Source organism: Diadema antillarum, unplaced genomic scaffold, assembly GCF_040938485.1.
Source record: "Diadema antillarum isolate AM-2024a unplaced genomic scaffold, OU_Dant_1.0 seq00000533_RagTag, whole genome shotgun sequence".
NCBI lineage: Eukaryota > Metazoa > Echinodermata > Echinoidea > Diadematoida > Diadematidae > Diadema > Diadema antillarum.
The window spans coordinates 1,077,039-1,098,589 of NW_027271484.1; the positions used below are offsets into that span (position 1 = coordinate 1,077,039).

Below are 21,551 nucleotides of genomic sequence, written 5' to 3' on the forward strand. Positions count from 1 at the left end.
TTCAACCCCCCCCCTCCTCCTTCGGCGGTGTGTGTGTGGGGGGAGGGGGACTCTTGAGTTTTAACAAATTAAGATCATATCACCATAAAGATGCAATCTGCCAAGTTTGGTGAAAATCCGTCATAGATTTTTCAAGAAGATGCTGAAAATGTGGAAAATTCCCCTCTTGCCCTCACCCCCCCCCCCCCTCAATCTGGGCACCTCACGGCCGAAGGAGGGGGGGGGGGGTCTGAAGCCATTAGCTCTATCTTGATCAGTTTGACAGCAGAAGATTTTAAAAAGAGTTTAGGGATGCTGAGTCTTCCCCCCCCCCCTCCTTCGGCGGTGCGGGGGATGGGTTGGGCTCATTTTAACTAATTAAGATCATATTAACAAAAACATGCTATCTGCCAAGTTTGGTGAAAATCCGCCATAGATTTTTAAAGAGGATGCTGAAAATATGGAAAATTCCTCTCCTCCATGGCCTAACCCCCCCCCCCCCGATCAGGGCACCCCTGGATCCGCCATAATCAAACATGAAATTTCAGTCATTAATGTCTTCATAGCACTACCTTAGCTGTATCTTTTTCGGTTCGACAGAAGAAGAATAAATAAAGAGTTTAGGGACTCTGAGGCTTCAACTGCTCCCCCTTGGGCAGTGTGTGTGTGTGTGTGGGGGGGGGGATTACGATCATATCAGCATTAAGATGCTATCTGCCAAATCTGGAGAAAATATGTGGTGGGGGGTTTACAAGAAACTGATGAAAATGTTAAAAAAAAAAAGACAGGTGGTAGCTATAGACAGGGGTTGCTAAGACAGGTGGTAAAGATGGTAATGGTTCATGCGCAGCTTTGATTGAGAGTTTCTCTTCCATCTATACATGATATAGGTGAAATGAACGGTTTGCACATTTCCCGGCGGCTTTTGCGCATTTCCCGGCAAAATAGAACTTTTGCACTTTTCCCGGCGTCATGTTTGCACATTTCCCGTTGATGAAATTTAGAGATTTGCATATTTCCCGGCAAGATGTTTGCACATTTCCCGGCGTTTGCAATTTTCCCGGCGAGACGCTTGCACATTTCCCGGCTCCACACACCTCCCTGCAGCTAAGATGGGACGAGCCCTCTCCCTCCTGCCCTTGGCTGCACGCTCTACAACAATCGGTAAGAGCTGGCGCACTACCGTTTCCTTTTACCTTTCGTATTGACGATCACGAGCATGCAGCATACAGCATCGCACGCAGTCAGTGCACCGTCGCGGTACGTGTTTACTGTATTTTTGAATTGTGTACATTGCATGCATTGTACATAAAGTATATACACGGTGCGGCGCAAAATTAGGGTTTGTGGTGGCCATCCAGTGCAGTGGTAACAAAAGTAGTCGCACATGCCACACGGCGCGTACAATTTTTTCTCGAAAAGCCACTTCTGTCCGCGGCCATACTACCGACATAGCTAGCTCTTACCGGATCTTTGGAACCCCTGTATGGCTTCATTTTTACATTTAGATTTTCTGGCCGTTTGCTGTTCTTCTGCATGATCGTTCCGGGCGACAGGCCGTACGCACGTTTGTAATGTGTATCAATGGCTGTACATGCACTGCAGGCTGACAACTTTCTCACAATCATACTGAGCTGTAGCGGTGTGCATCTCTCTCGTATCGTGGCTTGTGGGAGCGGCTAGAACGACGGCAGCAGTAGTAGCTGGCTTCGCTGGCTATGATAATGAATGGATGACCGGTGCGTGCGGAAGAGACTATCTGACATCGTCAGGCGATTTCTGTTGTACTGTAATTTTGCCAAGTCCAGAAGCGGGACATACCCGTTTTTGGGACTTGACCTCGAGTAATCTTTGTATGTCTGCGATGTTTTCGTAAAATTGGGAACAGAAATCCTCGTACAACTGTGTGAAAACTGGATTTACAATAATGGCTGAGAAAGTGATTGTTAAAGCGAACACAACGGGCAAGCCCGTACCCATGAAGCTGTTCGCTACTTGGGAAGTGGAGAGGACCTCGCCCAATTGTATCCCACGGTAAGTAAGGATGCCTATGGAAGTCCTATTGATAGTCGTGATGCGTGATGGTCGTCAAGGTCTTACAACTTCATCTTGAAGATCTTCATTTGAATTTCTTCATCTTGAATTAGGCGTGGACTATTCTTGGCCCTATTCTTCAGTTGTGATATTAAAAGTTACATCTCAGATAGTACTCAGTAACTGTAAACCAACAAAAGTGTTACAACCCTATTGTAAACAATGTTAAAGATGCCATCCATGGGCAGATGCTGGAAAAATGAGCCCATTGGCATTGGCATTGCCATTGTTTATCTGTAAATTTAGTCTGAACTAATGTTAAAGTAAAAGGGACAATGCTGTGCAGTCATTTTGAAACAGAGGAGATATCTGAAACTGAATACAGTCAGTGACCTACTTGTACACTAACAATAACAATAACATTATGTCATAGCAACAACATCAACATGTCTACCCACTGGCACTGCCACTGGCATTATATTCAGTAGGCAACATGAACAGTAAATGTCACTCTAGTTTTAGTAAGTTTACTTACAGTTACACTGTACCATAGTTACATGTATGGGTAAACTTGACCTGGCTGGTAAACTTGGCGACTTGTTGCAGGCGCTAGTGGCCGAGTTCACCCGCTAGGCCGAGATACCCATTTAAACTCCCGTATGGTATTACCGGACAGCATGGTAATTCTGGACACGCACTTTTCTGCAATGCTAATGACATTCAATATGCGCGAGACTTCGTAGACTAGTCTTACAGAGCGTTGTATGGACCGAAATCGCAAAAAATGTGACACAAAAATATCTAAATGCTAGGAAATTCACATTTCGCCTCAGATTCAGAAGTAGATGTTGATTTACAGTAGATCTATCACAAGATTTTATTGATACGTTAATTGTTTGAAATGTTCATGTTAGACATTTTACGGTAAAACACAAAATCTGAGCCTCAATTGCCGATTTTCTCTTTGTTGTCCGCTCGGTAAAAAGAATGTGTACGGTGAATCATGGTGTATGAATTGTGATTCTGGTGCAGTGACAAGATTATTTGGTTTATTGCCACTTGGTCTACTATCAGAAGGTCTCCTTCCCAGTTTGTCTGACACCACTACAGCTAAACTCATTTGGTCTACTATCAATTTCGTCTAATGCCCGTTTGGTCTAATCCTTACTTGGTCCAATGCCCATTTTGGCAAATTGATGGTCTAATTGCAATTTTGTCTCCTTGGATTTTTCCCTCTTTGGCTGCGTTTATCAACTTTACACTGTTTAAACGGCTTTCGATAGCCCTTTCGAAAGCCCTTTCCATAGCCCTTTTGAGAGCCTTTTCCAAAGCCCTGACTGCCTGTACTGTTAATGTGCCGCTTGTTTTCTAAGAAGGGATGGCGAAAAGCAATTACCATCATAAAGACATGTATCTTCCTTTGAGAGTGACGAGTCATGATGCAATGCCACATGAATTAATTGTCTTCCTATCTCTGAGGCAGCTCCAGTTTAGCACATACTTCAAATATTTCTGAGTGGCGGCATGAGACTTTGGCTGCGTTTATCAACTTTCCCCTGTTTAAACGGCTTTCGATAGCCCTTTCCAAAGCCCTTTAGAAACGGCTTTCAAAATAGTTGCGTTTATCAACTCTCTTCGCGAACACGATTTTTTAACTGGCCTGTCACTGCACAGCTGCATTGCGCTATTCGACCCGAGGAGAAGTACAAGTACTGAAGTACAAGACTACAAAGCCGTCTCAAAACACCTTTACGTTAATCAACTTCCAAAAGGCTTTTACAAACAGGTTTCTGAAAACCTGTTTAGGAAACCTCTTTGGATAGCCACAAATTTGGGGCTTTCGAAAAGGCTTTCCTAAAGGGCTTTCAAAACAGCTTTGCATTTATCAACTAGTAAAAATACCTTGAATTTTAGAAAGCTGTTTGGATAACCTGTTTCTGCCGAGAAAGGAGAGTTGATAAACGCACCCTTTCGTAAAGGCTTTCCTAAAGGGCTTTCAAAACAGCTTTGCGTTTATCAACTCGTAAAAATTCCTTGAAAGCTGTTTAGATAACCTGTTTCTGGCGAGAAAAGGAGTAGATAAACGCACCCTTTGTCTAATAGAATGTTGGTATTAGACAAAATGGGCAGAGCCCATCTGGAAGTATACCAACTGGTAATGAGGCTAGGTTGCAATTGGACTAAAAATGGTCAATAGACGAACTGGTTGTACACCAAACGGGATTAGACCATGTGGGTTAAAACTAACTGGCTATTAGACGAAGTTGGAGTAGACCAAGCGATAGATCACCGCTAAAGAAGTTGATTATTCTATTACGAAAATCGTGTCCGGAATTATAATGCGATTTTACACCGCACTAAAAGACAACTTTTTGGAGAGGGGTATACTGAAGTCTATTTTCCAAAAATCGGAGAGAATAATTTTCATAATTTTGCTGCAGTGCTACAGTTTGTTTTTTTACATTTTTGCTACAGTGTAAACTTCGATTGGAGGAAGTTCACACTACAGTCATTCAGTTTGTTTAGACAGTAAAGTCTAGATCTAAATACACATTGTAGTTCACAGTATTTACACTTTGTCAAAATGGATCTGGGGTTCTACGTATCAATCAATTATCATACTAATCATAGAGTTCTACTTTCTAGCATCTGAATGAGCATTTGTGGTATACATGTACAGTTTAGGAAAAGAAGTAACTGAGTCTTTATACGTTATCAAAGGCTTTATACTTTATCAAGTACAATGATCTAGACTTTTACTTTGAATGTGGTGGTTAGAACTTATACAATGTACAGTGTAGCTGGTGATTTTGATTATTTTGCTCACTAGTAGAATTTACTAGAAAGCTTACAATTATGTACTCGCTTGGTATGATGAGCTCATGCTAGCCAGCTAGGGTGCTGGTCTCTGTGACACTTATTCACTGACATGTCATTCGGCAGATTGAAATACTAGCTTTGCTTCAATTACTGGATTATTTTACAATTAGACATAGCTCCTGTCAATATAATCACTTTAAAAACAGAACAACAAAAACAACAACTGCTGCTGGTAGTATATTAAATACTCCTGTCAATTTATACTGTGTCGTGGTAGCATTGTATGTACTGTACGTCATCTCATTAGCATCACCAAGCATGTACAGTAATCTTGTGGTTGAGATATGCATCATTATCTCCGCCAAGGAGGTACACAACGTTGTAAATGTTTTTTGCCAGTGTTTGTTTGTTTGTTAGTTTTGTGTGTCTGTTTGCAAAATACATGGTGTAACTCAGAAATTTGTGAATGGATTTGAATAAAACTAACAGGAAAAGTTGATAATGACACAAGGAACAGGTGATTCAATTTTGGTAATGTGTGATCTGGATAAACATCTGGATCCAGGATACTTTTTTTGATTTTTGAAGGATTATCATCGGCAAATAGGGCCAACAAACAGAGGAGTTCAAGTCGCGCATATTTGAAGCGTGCATCCGCACACTCACTGTGGGCTTAAAGTACAGTAAGCTGTGCTGCTGCACTGGTCTGAGACACAACAGAAAGGCGTCTTAATTATTGGGAAATAAAGGCGATTTTCAGCATGTGTGTATGGGTGGAAACAGGGAGGTGATTTCGTTTCACCTCCCCAGTGGAAACAAGCTGCTTGGCTGAGGTCTGCACTCTCTGAGTGCCTTTCTAGTCATATCCTATAACTGGATTATTATTGGCAAAGAGTATTCAACTTATTTGCAAGGGAATCTGGTCAAGCATGTTTTTTGGTGCATTGCAAACAGCTCTGATGTTATTATGGAGAAAAAATGTTTTAGTTATCCTTCTGTGCCTCTATGGAGCTACACCATAGTAATCGTACAGTACACCAGAATGCACATTCCTGTGACACTACTGGGCATTTTTTCATACCTTTATAGTATATAAAAGCAAATGGCAAGTAATCATACTGAATTACACAATTGTACTCTGACAACTGTATTATCAGACAAAATCTCATGGCTAACCACATGGGAGAGTGTGATTTTGAATTTGTCATTGAATTTAACAATTATGTTATAAAGGTCCTGCTCATTTAAAGATAGGATTATTTACTTGCTTCAGAACAAACATTCAAGAAGGATGATTAATGAAATTCACAAAGCCAACCCATTAAGGACAAGAAGACAATCATGTATTTGATAAAACTAAGTAAACTGACCATAGTCTTTGTGATTTTGGATCTGCTATGCACCATATTCTTTCTTGGTATGAAAGGTGGCCCAGGAAAGGACCAACTCAATCAAACATGATCAGTATGTCCTGATCTTCGTCAGGATGAGTTTGTGTTGGTGACTGTCAGGCTGCATTCACAAAGAAGTATACTATTTGGGTATTCGGTGCTCGTTTTCGAGGGCACGCGAATAGCTTGAATCGAATGATAGGATTTCCTAACACCGGTTCACATAAGAGGGCACTATTCGAAAATACTGAATAGCTGCGAATAGTATAGCATAATGGGAATCGAGCTTGTTCGATTTTCTTGCAGCGTATACCATCTCTCGTTTATGAAATGATGACAGTTTTGGTCTGGATTTGCCCTTTAGCAAAAATAAGCATGTAGACTGATATTCTGATGCAGTTTAGAAATTGTTAATAAGATTGCTGGGATGTAGGAGGAAGAAATTCTCACTGCATTGGATGGGGAGTTGATGGTGCGGGTGATGGTGTACTGGGTGCCCGAATAGCGAATAGCGAATACTGTATACTTCTATGTGAACGCAGCCTAAAGGGCTAGTTGCCTTATGGGTTGGATTGACTGTCACAAGGGATATCCACTTTAGCAGGGCAAAGGAGCGCGATTTGCCATATTGGCCTGGTTGAGTTACTGGTAGTCCTTTTCAGGGCTAAGTTGTTCTTAATACTCCAAGGAGGAATTTGGTGCATCGTGGAATGGAAATCACCAAGATTACAAACACTGTATGCCTCTCACCATGCATGGAAACCTTCTGAGAATACTAGGCTGGCCATATTTCAAAGGGATGGTTTAGAATTGGTGGAGATGAGAATTTGGCTTTTAACTTTTTAGCTCACCTGAGCCAAAGGCTCAAGTGAGCTACTGCGATCGCTCTTCGTCCGGCGTCCGTCGTGCGTCGTCCGGCGTCCGTCGTCTGGCGTCCGTCGTCCGTCATCCGTCGTGCGTAAACTTTTTACATTTTCATCTTCTTCTTGAGAACCCCGTGAGTGACCGATTTTCACCAAACTTGGCAGGTAGCATCCCTAGGGGGATACAATTTCAATTTGTTCAAGTGGGCACCATACCCCACCTGGGGGGCCCCCAGAGGGGCCCAAACCCCCCAAAATTAAGGAATCTTAAAAAATCTTCTTCTCCAGAACCAGAAGTGATAGAGCTAAGTTAATACTATGAATTAGTACATTGATGACAGTAGTTTCAAGTTTGTTCATGGCGGAATCAGGGGTGCCCTTCTTGGGACCCAGGGGAGGGGGGTGGGGAGGGGTCCTAATGGGGCCCAAATTGTACATTTTCATCTTTTTCTTGAAAATGCCATTATGAATTTTCACCAAAGTTGGCAGGTAGCATCCCTAGGGGGAAAGAATCTCGTTCCCATCAAAATGGCACCATGCCCCACCTGGGGGCCCCAGGGGGCCTAAATTTGGACCGAAATTGTAAATTTTCATCTTTTTCTTAAAAACCCTGTCACAAATTTTCACCAAACTTGGCAGGTAGCATCCCTAGGGGGATAGAATCTCAATTCCATCAAATGGGTACCATGCCCCACCTGGGGGCCCCAGTGGTCCCCCCCCCCCCCCATAAGGAATCGTTACAGATTTTCTCTGGAACCAAAAGTGATTGAGCGAAGTTGATACAATGAGTCAGTATAGTGATGACTGTTGTTTCAAGTTTGTTCATGGGAAAATCAGGGGTGCCCTCCCCCCCCCCCCCCACCCCCTTGGGACCCAAGGAAGCGGGATGGGAGGGGGGGGGGGTCCAAATGCGGGCCTAAATTGTCATCTTCTTGCTGAAAACAACATAATGGATTTTCACCAAACTAGGCAAGTAGCATTCCCATGGAAATAAGATTTCAAAGTGTTTGAATGGCCACCATGCTTTCCTAGGTGGGCCCCAGGGGTCCAAACCTCCTAAATTAATGAATAGTCAGTAATATTTTTCTCTAGTTCTAATCAAAAGTGATAGGGCTTTAAGTCTTTTTTTTCCCCAAGCTGCATAATCCAACATTCTATAAAGTACAGTGTACTTAGTAGGTATTTGTACCAGTGTGATGGAATATGTAAATGGACACCATGCCCCCACTCTCAGAGCCACCCCACCATAAGTTTCCAATGTTCTCAGGTAAGAGTATGCAAGAATGCATGGAAGATGAACTTGCGATACTCAGGTGAGCGCGTGACCCCCGGATCTCTTCTTTCGAGACATCAGGAAACCACTAATGAAATAGTACTGAGGATACCATTCTAGGAGGAATTCAAAGTTTATTTGGTGAAAAATCGGTTTTGGTATGGCTGAGGCACCCAAAAACAAAGTAAAACAAAGCGATTGTAATAAAAGCTGGGTCCCACCTTTTATTAGCATCGCTCTCTTTTTTAATATCTCGGCCATTTCAAAACCAATTTTCATCAAATAAATGCTGAATTCCTCTTAAAATAACATGCTCTTTCATATTTCATAAAAAGTTTCTCATTATCTCACCCAAAAATGTTAGAAATATGAAGTTAGTCTCAACCGAAACTGTACAATCCTAGCTGATTTAAACAAGTGATCTCCTTCTGCTCCTGTATACTTTTATTTAAGTGTGGAGTAAAGAGTCCATTGATTAGATTAATTAGATACAAGTAACTAGATTTGTCAATACAATATAAATGTTGCATCCTGTCTAGTCAGTTGCTTTGCTTTGTGTACTGTGTAGGATATCATGTGTAATATATGAATTTGAAGAGAATGCTTGCCACTCAGATTGTGATTAAATATTTCAGTGCCAGTTGCCGAGATATTTCTTGTTTATTATTTTAATTTGTTCATCCTACAGATTATGCAGTTTGCGGCTTACCAGATTAGTCGTTCACAAAGCAGTGGAGAGTGATCTCAACTCCATCATCATAGCAGTGAGGATGCAAGTGAGTATTGAATGCCAACCATGTGGAAGCCTAAGAGTCAATGTTTTCCCTGTCATTCTGTGTGAGTAGTTTCTGGCTGTGCCATAACTACCAGAAAGGTCTTTTAAATGCAGACATAAGAGTACATGTATTTTCTATCATGTGTTTCTTGTGTTCACATGTACAAATTGTACATGTACATAGTATGTAACAATACAGTTTCATTTGCCTTGGAATTTCCATTGCACCAACTCCATAGTCATCCAGATAAGACTTGTTTATGAGATTTTTGTTGGTTTTGTTGACTGTCATTCATCTATGAAGGTACATTTCATTCCCTAGACTACTTGCAAACTGCATTCTACACTAGATACATAGAATATGTGAAAATATCGAATATGAATTACAATGTAAGCCTCTATCAATCTGCAATATACAGTCAGTGTTTACAAATACTTGCACCTAACATTGACTCGCATGAGTTCTTTCATAATGCTTACAGCTGTACAGCTCGTAAGTACTCGCCAAAGAACTTTTTGAAGTGTAATAGATTTCTTTTATAAAATGGGTTCAAGAATGTAGCCAATTGGAAGCACTGAAATGAGTCACGTGTGCGTGCATTATTTTCTTACTAACATGCACAGCCGTGCAAAAAAGCGTAAAGTCGCTGACGTCACAATGTTTACACTAGCAGTGCACACTCAATCAGTTGTTACAAGTGCGTCGCGCGCTACTATACGCGCTGTCAATCCTGTAATTAACTTCTAGTTCGGGCTGCCAGCCGGCCTTTCTTGTGCATAACATGTGGCGTATACCGCGTATGTATACTCTTAAACGTACAGTACTTATATGTGCGGGATTTCCGAGTGCGACGTGCGTAAATGTTTGGGACGAACATCTTCGGACATCTTGACTTTTGAGCGAGTGCTACATGTAGCTGACTGGTATTGACCCACAAAGGTACATGAAAAATGCTGTTAGTTTTCGACCCATTTTATAAATCAAATAATACACAGGTTTGAGTTCGTGATGTTAGTGGAGATGCAGCTCACTCGAGGGTATTTACAATTGTGAAACATGCACGAGGCGAAGCCGAGTGCATGTTGCACTACATTGTAAATACCCTCGAGTGCGCTACATCTCCACTAACGCACTCTCACCTGTGTATTATTTGTATACTACAATTCATGTTGCACCTAAAAGAACCTAGGTCCTACACACTGTGTTTTGAAAGCAACAGCTTGTAAATTGTATTTTCAGTGTGTACACATCCAGAAGAAGGGTGTAAATTGATGAAGGTGTTTAATAGAAGAAGACCTCGTGATTGATAGCAGTATCTGTAAGAACCCAAAACAGCATTGTAAGGATTACATAGATTGTTCTCTCAGGTCACAGAAAGGTCACTGATATACATAGGTTTGCAGTAGCAGTGCTTTCTTGCTTTTCATGCTTTTCGTGATGAACAAAACACATTGTGAAGGTAATGAGACAGGGGATTCCTGCCCATGGGTACTGAGTCGTCGGTGCTACTTGACACATTGTGACTGTATTGGGTTTGAGCACTGCAACATGAACTGTAGTGTCATCAACTGCTCATCATCGGAGCTATCATACACAATTCCCTCACTCAAATTAGACTGGTCGAGTCAGGTGTAGCAGTCATTGCCAGTCGGAAAACAAATGATCGCTAACTTTTAAACCTCTTAACAAGGACAATCTCCTATCACTTTGAAGGAAAGTGTGTGCGTGTATCCAGAATGGATGTCATTGTTCAATCTTTATCAAACCCCCTCAATGCCAGAGTAACATGTATTTATTAATCAAAATTACTTCCTAAGAAATGTAAATTACTCAGTTATTTAAATGGTATATTGTTATTTGCAAGTGTAGGTCTGGGAAATGTTTTGAGAATGTATCTGTCCTTGCATTCTTTATTGGATAAATTATCAGGCCTGATTATTAGGCCAAATTCCTCTTGTCTTATTTACTACAAAACCTGTGCTTGGAAGTTACTCTTTGACTGTATGAAATACCAGATTGTGCTGTTACAAATACACTGTATGGAACTATGTGGACAATTTACATAGTTTTAATTTCCACCCCAATTCGTGCCAGAAGTGACAATGGTACATAATAAACTATCAGGTTTTGACAGTGAAGTCATATTACATCATCACAGTCATCAATAATCATCTACAAAGTGTTAGTGACCAGCACTGGCTACTGATAGTCACAAGTTCATTATATGCAGTTACTGTAGTTGGGCTTACCTGTATTCCCTGTGTCTGTGCCAAAAGGACAGTATGTTGTCATTGTCATTGCCTCCAGCCTAGTGATAGAGGTCCTGCTGTGTACTTCTAAAGCAATGTATTGTTGTCCTCAAGATCTGATGATAATGATGATGCTGGTATTTGTTGACTTTTTAGTCTGGAATATTGCAGAATATCTACACCTGTAAGGCTTGAAAGGCTTATCCTTCAACAGCATTTCATAATGTACACAGTAATAATTTCCTCTGTTGCACCCTACATGTACTACAATGTACAAACATGTAAACTTACACATATTGTGTGTTAATGTACTTGAGTGTTACATTCTGAGCACATATTTATGCGATCATAACAGGGAAAGCAAAAATAATAATAGATGGTGATACCAAAGTGTACATTTCCTTATTCTCCATTTCATGTCTGTATTCATTTCCTATAGAGCTCAAAGAGGACACTACGCTCAAATGAAATTTTTCTTCAGCAAGGAAAAGTTCTGGACACGGAGCTGGACCTATCTTTTTCTCTGCAGGTAAACAGCTTTCCAGATAAATGTACATGGTATTGGTAGTAGCTCTCGGTTCTTTTTAATCAAGTTCCTGGTGGCTGAAACATGTATGTCATGTTATTCCATGAGCTCACTGGGCTATGATGATAGTGTTTATTAAAAAAAGATAAATAAATAAATTAATGAAAAAAAAAGTGGGAGAGAATTACCCTGCTTGTAGTGGTACAGTGTAAGTGTTTGTGAAATGAATAATCTGATAAGATTGTGCTTGTCATCCTCCATTTTTTTTTATCTGGGTTTGTCCCAGATAATCAGGGTGGCTGGATATACCTCACTCTCTCAGCAACCACTCACACCTTCTCACCACCTTGCCCTATTTGGGGTGTCCTCCTTCCTCATTCCAACCTTCCTGAGCTCTTCCTCCACCTGTCCCCTCCACATCTTCTTTGGTCGTCCTCGATTTCATGGATCAATCACTTTAAATTCTAGCACTTTCCTCAGAACATGATCAGCATACCTCCTCAACACATGCCCATGCCACCACTTTGCTTACAAGTAGGAAAAACTTCATATCTCTCAAGTTGTGATCTTTCTAGTAGTAGGATATGTGCAAGATGTATTGAGGTGTTTTGGTACGGGTACTATCTATTTGCCGTGTTGTGTTGTGATGTGTGTGTGTGTATGTGTGTTTGCAATGTTGAAATCATATTTGAATAAAAGAAAATCACAAGTGTTGAGATGACAGTATAAAGGTATGTGGTGAACACAAACAAATGATGAATAAAGGAGCAAGGCAGGAAAGATCTGTTGCATAAAACTGGTACTGCAGGGTTTATATGTAACTCCTACATTTTGAAAGCACTTTGTGTATGTCAGTGGAATGATGCTGTCTGGAAATGTCACCCACAACAATGTATGTCTGTGTCTATTCATGTCCCCTGTATTTCTAACTCTTTTTCTCCTTCCTCCTCTGTTTTCATAGTATCCACATTTTCTGAAACGAGATGGAAACAAATTGAGAATAATGCTCCAGCGTCGGAAGCGCTACAAAAACAGGACCATTCTAGGATACAAGACCTTGGCTGTTGGGCTCATCAACATGTCAGAGGTAAGAAGCAGATGCTGCGCAACTGTTCTGTGGCCAGCACGTGTGATTGTCAGTACAGGTGACTATAGTAAACAACTTCTTCAAGATACTAGCTGGCATGTGCAGTGCACTTGAGTTGTGTAATGTTTTACTCCTCAAATGCTCAAATATATACAGCAACATTTTCAAAATATCAAAAATATGCATGGTGCAGATATGATTGGAATGGTGGTACAGTCCGACCTCTGATTATCCGTCCATGTCAAGCTGGCGCACGTCTGGAAAAGCGATTCAGCGGGATATGGGAGAAACAATGTTTGTGTATAGTAGGCTGCCAACGCAGAGGTACTGGACGTACATGGGTGCACAGTGTACACTGGAACAGTAGTGTAATTTATGCTAGCCTATTTAAAGTCATAGTCATGAAATTGAAACATTTTACAGTAAAACACATACCGTAACATGTTTCTGTAGGGAATACCATGTAAATTGCATGAGTTTTGTAGGAGTTTCAGTACTTATGTTTACACTATTCAGAATCACTTTTGTCTTCACTGCTTCGAGACGCATGGATAATAGAGAAGTTCGGATGAGAGAGGGCCAGATAATCAAGGACAGACTGTATTTGTTATGTGTCTATGCACTTCTGTATTAAGAAGATCTACAGTTGTCTCTTGATTTTGATGACCATTACTTGTGTGTCAGAAGCTTTCTGAAAGTATTGTGTTCACACTGGACGAGAAGTACTTTGTGATGCAGTTATCAGATACTGCATTGGGAACTAAGCCCTAATCAGTTATCATGCTCAAGAGACAGCATGACTAATCCTTCTAGGAAATTGTTTGGGGACTAGAACAATGAGCCCAGAGCTTTAGAGGTCAAATATTGACATTGATCTGTTGATTCAATCTGTGCACAGCAAGGGTACAGTCTGCCTTTTGTAACTACTGTAACAGTATGTGCAGTGGTAGCCCTGTAGAATAGGTTGCGCCTGTTTATTTACACAGTCACAGTCTCATATGCAGAGCTCTGCATACAGTTTGTGCCGGGGGGAAGCTTACAGCAACAAAAACAAAACCAAACAGAAGTGTGTTTAGTCAGTTTCATGTTGTGGGCAGGATTTCCCGATTCAAACCCAAGTATTTAACATAATGACATGGTGGCAACACTTTAACTCAGTTATTTGAGTTATTTACATTTTTATAATTTGTTGTGTTTTTTCAGGTATGAATATGAGGCAAAACTGAGAATATTTCTTGCTGAAATACTGTGCAGGCTTGAAAATAGTAATTAACAGCCAGCAGCACACAACAAGTCCTGATAGCAACTACAATATGACTTTTTTTTTATTGAGTTGTTCTGGGCATGTGAATAGTCTCCGTGCAAGTTTATTGCGTGACAGCCTTAATAGTACCGGTATTGTAAACTGCCCACTAATGACATCAGTGACAAATCCATGTATTTAATTGTTCAGAACTTAGGACTCCTATTTTCAATTTCACTTTCATTCCATTCGTTTGTCATTTGATACACTCTGATGGTTTATACACTACCACCTTCCACCAGTTTTAAAGAATCTACCAAGGTCAACAGGTTAACTGGGTTGCATGAATTGTTGGATAATTGATTGAGGTCATGAATTTTGATAGTACACAGGAAATGCATTACATACAGTGTATGTCAGGAAAGTAGAGTCCCAGAAAATAGCAAAAAATTGTTCATTGGATTGTGATCACTTTTACTAAAATGTGACCACATGCCATAAGACAGTACTGGCACTGGAAGTTTTAGATTATTTACACAGTCAGGGCAGGGATAGAAAGAGTTCTCAACCAAAACAAGACGATTAAAAAGCGATATCGATTTTTGTGAAACTCTCTGCAAAATCAACAATTGACAAGGAATTACTGGCTGTTGAATGTTGGTTAATCTTTTATCATTGTGTTTCATATGAGCATATCAAAATGATTTGTCGTAAGTCATGTAGTTTTGTATCATAGTAGTACTGTTTATTTTTTTAATGTGAATGAATATTTTGCCTTCTATGCCAAGCGAAATATGAGTACTTTTTTTTCTCAAAGTAAACTATCAGACCTAACTTCCTCAGTAATTTGAGAAAGTAGAAAAATGTTGGACGGTCATTACATATATACTGTATCTCCAAAGAAATGTGTTTACAATGTTCTAAGTACTGAGGAAATTATCTCTCGTACTGCCATCTCTATGATTATTCAAGATGGCTATTTTGAGGTGCCCAGATGAACTCTTTGCATTCATATGTTTAATACCCTTAGCTCTAATATTGGTATTTTTAGGCAGAATTGTGTAAAAGGACGCATTTTAAGTGAGTTTTGTTATGAAACCATTGCAAATTGCATGTGATGATACCTTACTAGACTGCCTCATGATGTTTGTAGGATACTTATGTAGCATTATCATGCATCATTATGGAAATGGCTTTAGCGTGTGTACCAGGGAAATATACAGCCGCAAGCAAAGTTCTGATTGTCAATTCCAATTGTTCCGCGCCATGTCCATACACGGCATCAAGTTATGAAACGCATACATACACATGCAGATCTTGCAAGGGGGAAGAGCATACAGTTGTATGTTTGTATGCCAACACAAAGTCTAAGGTACACATATTTCATGCTTTTGACATTTATTTGTTGCATGTGTGTCTGACCTGCTGCATGTACATGTACATGTAGGCTGAGTAGCAGAAGGAACAGCTTTACAGTCAGAAGCTTTGTCACTATGCCTCATCCAAACATATTTATAACAACAGCTGGCCTAGGCATTGAACATGTCGTCCCAGCCACTCTGGGGATTCAATTTCACCAAGATTTGCCAACTTGTTTGCAGCACACGGTGAACTCTTCAACCCATATAGTCAACAAGAAAGAGAGAAAAAGAGAAAAAAAAAGTGTACATTTTTTCCAGTATTGGATTGATTCCTGAACCAACAGAAAAGGAGGGTAAAGCAAAATAGTTCACAGGTGTTTCATACTGCAGGTTTTAGTGCATGGATGTGTGTGCTTTCAACATAAAAGACCAATCCGTTAAAGCTCTACCTGGTAGTCATAGTTCTTGTATGCATTCCAGTATAGGAACTTCCTATTCTGAGGAGTGATACTGCAACTTCCTGAAAAGTGCATTTTTTTTTTTTTCTTTCAGGGGTCCATAATTTGTAGCTATGGTTATGTCAGCTGATGTAGTCAGAACCAGAAGAGTAATTGCTCAGAGGAAGATATGTTGCCAAGACCGGTTGAGTAAATGATATTTCAAAAGCTACATAACTCTGGACTTTGTTCACATTCCAGAGGCCATGTTGTCTCTGTGTACATCAACATTTTATTGCTTGTTTGTTCCTCATCAGTGTGCATGGGATGCAGATCTTTATCAGTAGGCATTTTCACATCAGCCTGATGTTTCAAAATGGCGCAGTCTTTTCAGAAATCTTGAGCTTGGATTTTCATGACCTGATGACGAAATAGCATGCTATGCACTATTTTTTGAAACTAAGCTCAAGAAAATTTCTCGACCCAAACTTGGAAAATTTGCAAAATAGCGAGGTGATTTGCAAACTAGCGCACTATATGATGATGTGAATTCGCCTCAAGAAATTAGCGTGATGCATCCCATCTTGCCTAGTGTGTGTGACCTGATTGAACGAGCAACCTGCACACAAATCGCCGGTAATTTTTTGGAGGCGCGCGCTCTACTGATGCTGTTTTCACATGCTCAGCTGTCGAATTAGCTGTGTCAGTCAATTTATATCTCAAATCACTGATACAAAGTAACCAATTCACTTCTTTCTCCAGTACATTTCTACAGTTAGGTTACATGTATAACCAAATAGTAGTGTTTACATGATTGGCGATAGTTCTCATTACATTGTATTGATGCTGGCAAGAAATGTACTCTTGCAAAAGAAGTGTAATATTTTGTAACTGTTTGAAAATTATTCTTTGTTAGCTCCTTAAAGTTTGCAAGCTTGTTTGCTTGTTTGTTTGTTTGGTTTTTTTTTTGGTAGGTTTCCTGTAGATGCTTGGATGGAATTATTCAGAATTTGAATGAATGCATTCTTCAAAATTCTCAGGATCAGCTAATGTCTCCCCCATCCCATTGTCTTATGTTTGATACACTGTAAAAGTGGAAATTTTCGTGGTGTTGAAATTTTCGCACATTTCACGCAACCAGAAACTAGCGCGAAAATAAAAGCATGCAAATATTTTTGCTTGCCATACGTTTCAGTAGTTGATGTCTTGATTATGCAGAATTCAAAACACGCCAAACTCTTCTTACCCTGCCAAGCGCGAAAAATTAGTTGTGCGAAAATATCCACTGAGAGAATACCAGCACATGTAATATAATTGAGTTCTTGTATGTATGACATAACATCTGAGAAATTACACATACTGTATGCATGTTTATCTGACCGTGTAGGTGCTGCAGCAATCAAAGGACAATGAGCTGAGCTTGTACGGCAAGGAACATGGCATGGCCAGAGATAAAGTAGCCCAAGTGACAGTCCTAGGACTTTCCAGTCAACCTGTTGACCAGGTCAAACGAGGTAAGAAATTGCAGCCAGAGTACCTCTTTTCTTAATATCTAAATGTGAGCAAGTCAAGATTAAGGGAAGCACAAAATGTATGTGAAAGAGCCTATAGTTCAAAAGTGAGAGTTGCGTCTCATCAATGTTTATTTGGTGGGGGTGGGGGGCTATTCATGACTTGGAAGGTTCCAGCCTTTTGAAAATGCCTTGGGATAGTGTCCCATCAATTTCCTTGATGGCCTTTTCTAGATGGGTTCAAGCATTTTGTGCCCTATTGCGTAGCTGTCTTCAAAATGTATCTTTCTTGTTGATGTTTTAACCTGTTATGGAAATGATTTGTATGGTGGTACTAAGGAATGAATACATAGCAGCAGTGTGTAGAATTCTCTTGGACATTTCCTTTGTGCAGGCCTCCAGTAATTTACTGTTTTATACCTCCCACTAAAGTTATGATTATTTGAATATCAGTAGATTCTTCAATTTCCTGTCCATCCTATTACCATTTAGGTAACTTGTGAAATACTGTTTGTTGCAGTTGTATGAAATGACCCCAAGTCCATTTTTAAAAAAAATCTGAAGCTGTTTACTTCCTCCTTATATATTGCTTTGTATATCATATTTTACTTTTTGAAGAGGAATGATTCTATTTCTTTTTGTTAAATGTTGAATTTCTAGAAGTGATAATTGGATGATAACACAAATCTACCAAAACTTCAATATCAGGATATATTTTATTCGTTTTGAGTTTTTTTAGCATGTAGGATTTTTAATGTTTTTTCTCAACCTTTATTTCTTACTTCAAGCAGGAGTACTGATTGTACTCTATTTAAACCCCAGTCTTTCGGGGAAAAAGACCCCAAACATTGTGTGTATGTGCATGTGAATGTGATTGTGGCCATGTTCGCATTTGCAGGTTATGGTGTGTGTGTGTGTGTGTGTGTGTGAATGAATGAATGTGAATGCTTGTTACAGCTATACTTGTGACAGGCTTGCATGCAATCTGCAGACCGTGGCATGCAGTCCATATGGACTTGAGTGTGCTTTCCATTTCTCACTCCCTTGACATGTCATATCCTACAGTAAGTGGTATGCCATTCGCTGTCAGCTGAATTACTTGTGTCTGCATTCATACTATTTAAAGGATGCAGCCTTGTAATCCACTCTTCCCAGAACAGACAAGTGGATAGCACATAAGTGTATTTGTTGTTTCCGTCCGGGGTCTCGGAGGGAGCAGATACTGCGTGTCTGTGTGTGTTCTGGCTTGTGTGTTTGTATTGTCTGAATCATGTCTGTTTTATATCAGGGCTCCGGACTTTTGCCACTTGTTCTGTTTGAATGAGAAATAACTATAAGTATGGTACATGTTTCCCATTTCATGTTGAACTTAGCAGATTTCATTTTTGCTTCATTTTTTATATGCTATGATGTCTGTGCTTTCTGTAATTCCTTCTACTTGCTCTATGTTTTCCACAGACACTAATGTAATTTTGCAACTTTTGTCGATGCGTGTACACTGCATATCAGCACAAAGTTTACGCATTTCAGCGGCAAATTCTGAACAGAGGTATCATTTGCTTTGTTCACTATTTAACTATGTGGTATTTTGGGGTACAGGATACAATCAAAAGCTCATGTTGTAGAAAAATGTAACCTTATGTTCCTTTAACCATTTCTAACAGGAAGTAGTACATGTATGTGAGCTACTGAACTAAACAGGTATTTTCAAAGGAGGATTTCCTGATAAATGTTGCTTTTGATGCTGTGATTTTTGTTTTTCTTCCAAATATTTTTTGTCAGCATCAAAGATCTGTAGTCATCCCTGAAATTTTTTTTTTTTATATATAGCTTTAAAAAACCATAATCACAGTTTATGTGGTTTGAATGTAGGCCTACATATGTAATAAATCATATGACAGTTTGACACAGCTTTACATCAGGAAATAGCTGTCTTAGTCACATGACTTAATTTGCATAAGACAACCTATTATTTTTGCAGAGCCATTTTTTTTTTTAAATATAAAGTCGATGAGTTCAAGTTTTTATGCATAGGAGCCACAACAGCATAATATTTATACGTCTTGAGGGTGTCACCTGCAGACAAAGTGTCTAAGGGTGCGTTTATGCTTCCATTTTGGGGGCCAAAATCAGGCTTTTGAAACGTGATTAGTGCAAAATGCTGTTGCGTTCATGCTCACTTTGATATAAACACTGATTCAAAACGCCGATCCCAAATGCACAAAAAGGTTCGTTTACGATCGGCGTTTCTGACTAATCACGTTTGACGGGGAAGCATGAGCGCAACAGCGTTTCTATTCGCGTTTAGAGTGACGTCATCTAAACGCCTTTCCGGTTCACGTGAGAAAGCGCGTGCGGCCAGCCAGCTACCCTGGCCTGTGCAATTTTCCCATGTACTGTGCATATGCATGTCTTTCCCAGGCCACCGATCGCAGCGCGCCCCCCAATTTGACCTGCCTCTGCTGAGGTCAGCGAAGCAATCGCAAACGCTCTTTCCAAGGCTCGAAGAAAGTGAGCATAAACAGTGCTCCCGTGAATGGCGTTTTGAATCAGCGTTTCAAAACGCTGATTCTGCCTTCACAAATTGGACATAAACACACCCTTATCTCGTTGAGGATGGGCTGATTTTGCTACAACATGCATTTCCCATAGATACCTGCCCGAGCATACTCAGGACTCGTCTTCAATGGGTAAAGGGAAATTTGATATTGGGGCTATTATTTCACACACAAAACAAATGAGGAATCCTTTGTTAAAACCACTGTTTACCATTTGCAGATGAAACAAAAATCCAGTTAATATAGTGTTTCAAAATAGTTCTAAAATGTGAGTTAGGGATAGAAACAATCAATGTAAAGATATTAATCAGTAAAACCAATGTTGAAAGTAAATTGTTAAATATAAAAAATGTGAACAATAGTTTCATTAAAGTTGTTTCTAGAATAAACTGTCTACAATTATGGTTTTTTGAGAAAATTAGTGATATCTCCTTATATTTTTGGCTTTATTGTAAAATTTTTATATGGTAGGATGTTGTGTGATACAACTGAACTATAGAGCCTACATATGCATCAAATGTTATAACTTCAACATTTTTATAATCACTGCTCTCAGTGGTAAACCGTGGCATTAACAAACACTGCAACATGACCAATAAGGCCATGTTAATGTGCCTGTTGATTGCCATTTTCATAGTGTTTAGGTTTATTCCTCTCAAATGTACTGTAAAACGAGGAATGTTCGCATGCATTTTAATTTCGCGAATTTCGCGAGCGCAAAGATTCGCGAAATTAAAATGCACGCGAAATTTCTTGTCTACACTATATGCATTGAACGCCAGTGGCAATTCGCGAAAATTTCATGCCACGAATATATCATGTTTTACAGTATTCTGTTTCTCATTGTTACTGGAACATACCTAATGTCTTGATCTCAGAGAAAAGTACGAATGATCATTTTCCAGACTTTTTACCTGTATTGGAAACATACTCTTATTTCGTTGATACCTGTGTGTGCACACTCAAACAAAACCAAAACAGAATGTGCAATACTGTATAATCCATTGTGTATGTGCAAGCCTGGTACCGTAGTTCCCCAGCCAGCATCATGGAGTACAAAATAAAAATAACTAGAACATGATCTTCCCTAGGGCCCAGATGGCTTTACCTGTGCATTAACAAAGTTTTACCCATACTTTGAAGAGCTGTAATGAATGTAATTCTGTTAGGTGCGTTATCGCCACGTGTGTGATCTGCTTTGTAAGTGCATTAATTACCTGTTATGTGGCTGCGAGAGTGTAGATTCATAACTTAATTTATAAAAGTGGGCATGCAGTTTGCAGTATATAAATTAATGCAATAAATCTATTTGCCCAGGAGCATGGAATGTACACTAAGTACTAAAACATATTCTGGCCAAAAGTTCTTTGAACCTCAAAGTCTGTCACAACAAGCATTACTTTGGTGCTGCATTGACACTCTACACAAATATGAATGATACAA

At 39.8% G+C, this 21,551-nt stretch overlaps 1 protein-coding gene across 3 annotated transcripts in view; it reads left to right on the forward strand.

Moving 5' to 3' along the window:
* Positions 1 to 1,801: 1,801 nt before the first annotated feature.
* LOC139734588 (phosphofurin acidic cluster sorting protein 2-like) overlaps positions 1,802 to 21,551 on the forward strand; it is a 115,748-nt gene continuing 95,998 nt past the window's right edge. For all 3 annotated transcript variants that reach the window (XM_071645372.1, XM_071645373.1, XM_071645374.1), the window contains exons 1-5: positions 1,802 to 2,013; positions 9,049 to 9,136; positions 11,825 to 11,914; positions 12,873 to 12,998; positions 17,427 to 17,553. In XM_071645372.1, coding sequence (XP_071501473.1) covers positions 1,907 to 2,013; positions 9,049 to 9,136; positions 11,825 to 11,914; positions 12,873 to 12,998; positions 17,427 to 17,553 — 538 coding nt within the window. In that variant the 5' untranslated portion in view covers positions 1,802 to 1,906. The remainder of the gene's footprint in view (positions 2,014 to 9,048; positions 9,137 to 11,824; positions 11,915 to 12,872; positions 12,999 to 17,426; positions 17,554 to 21,551) is intronic.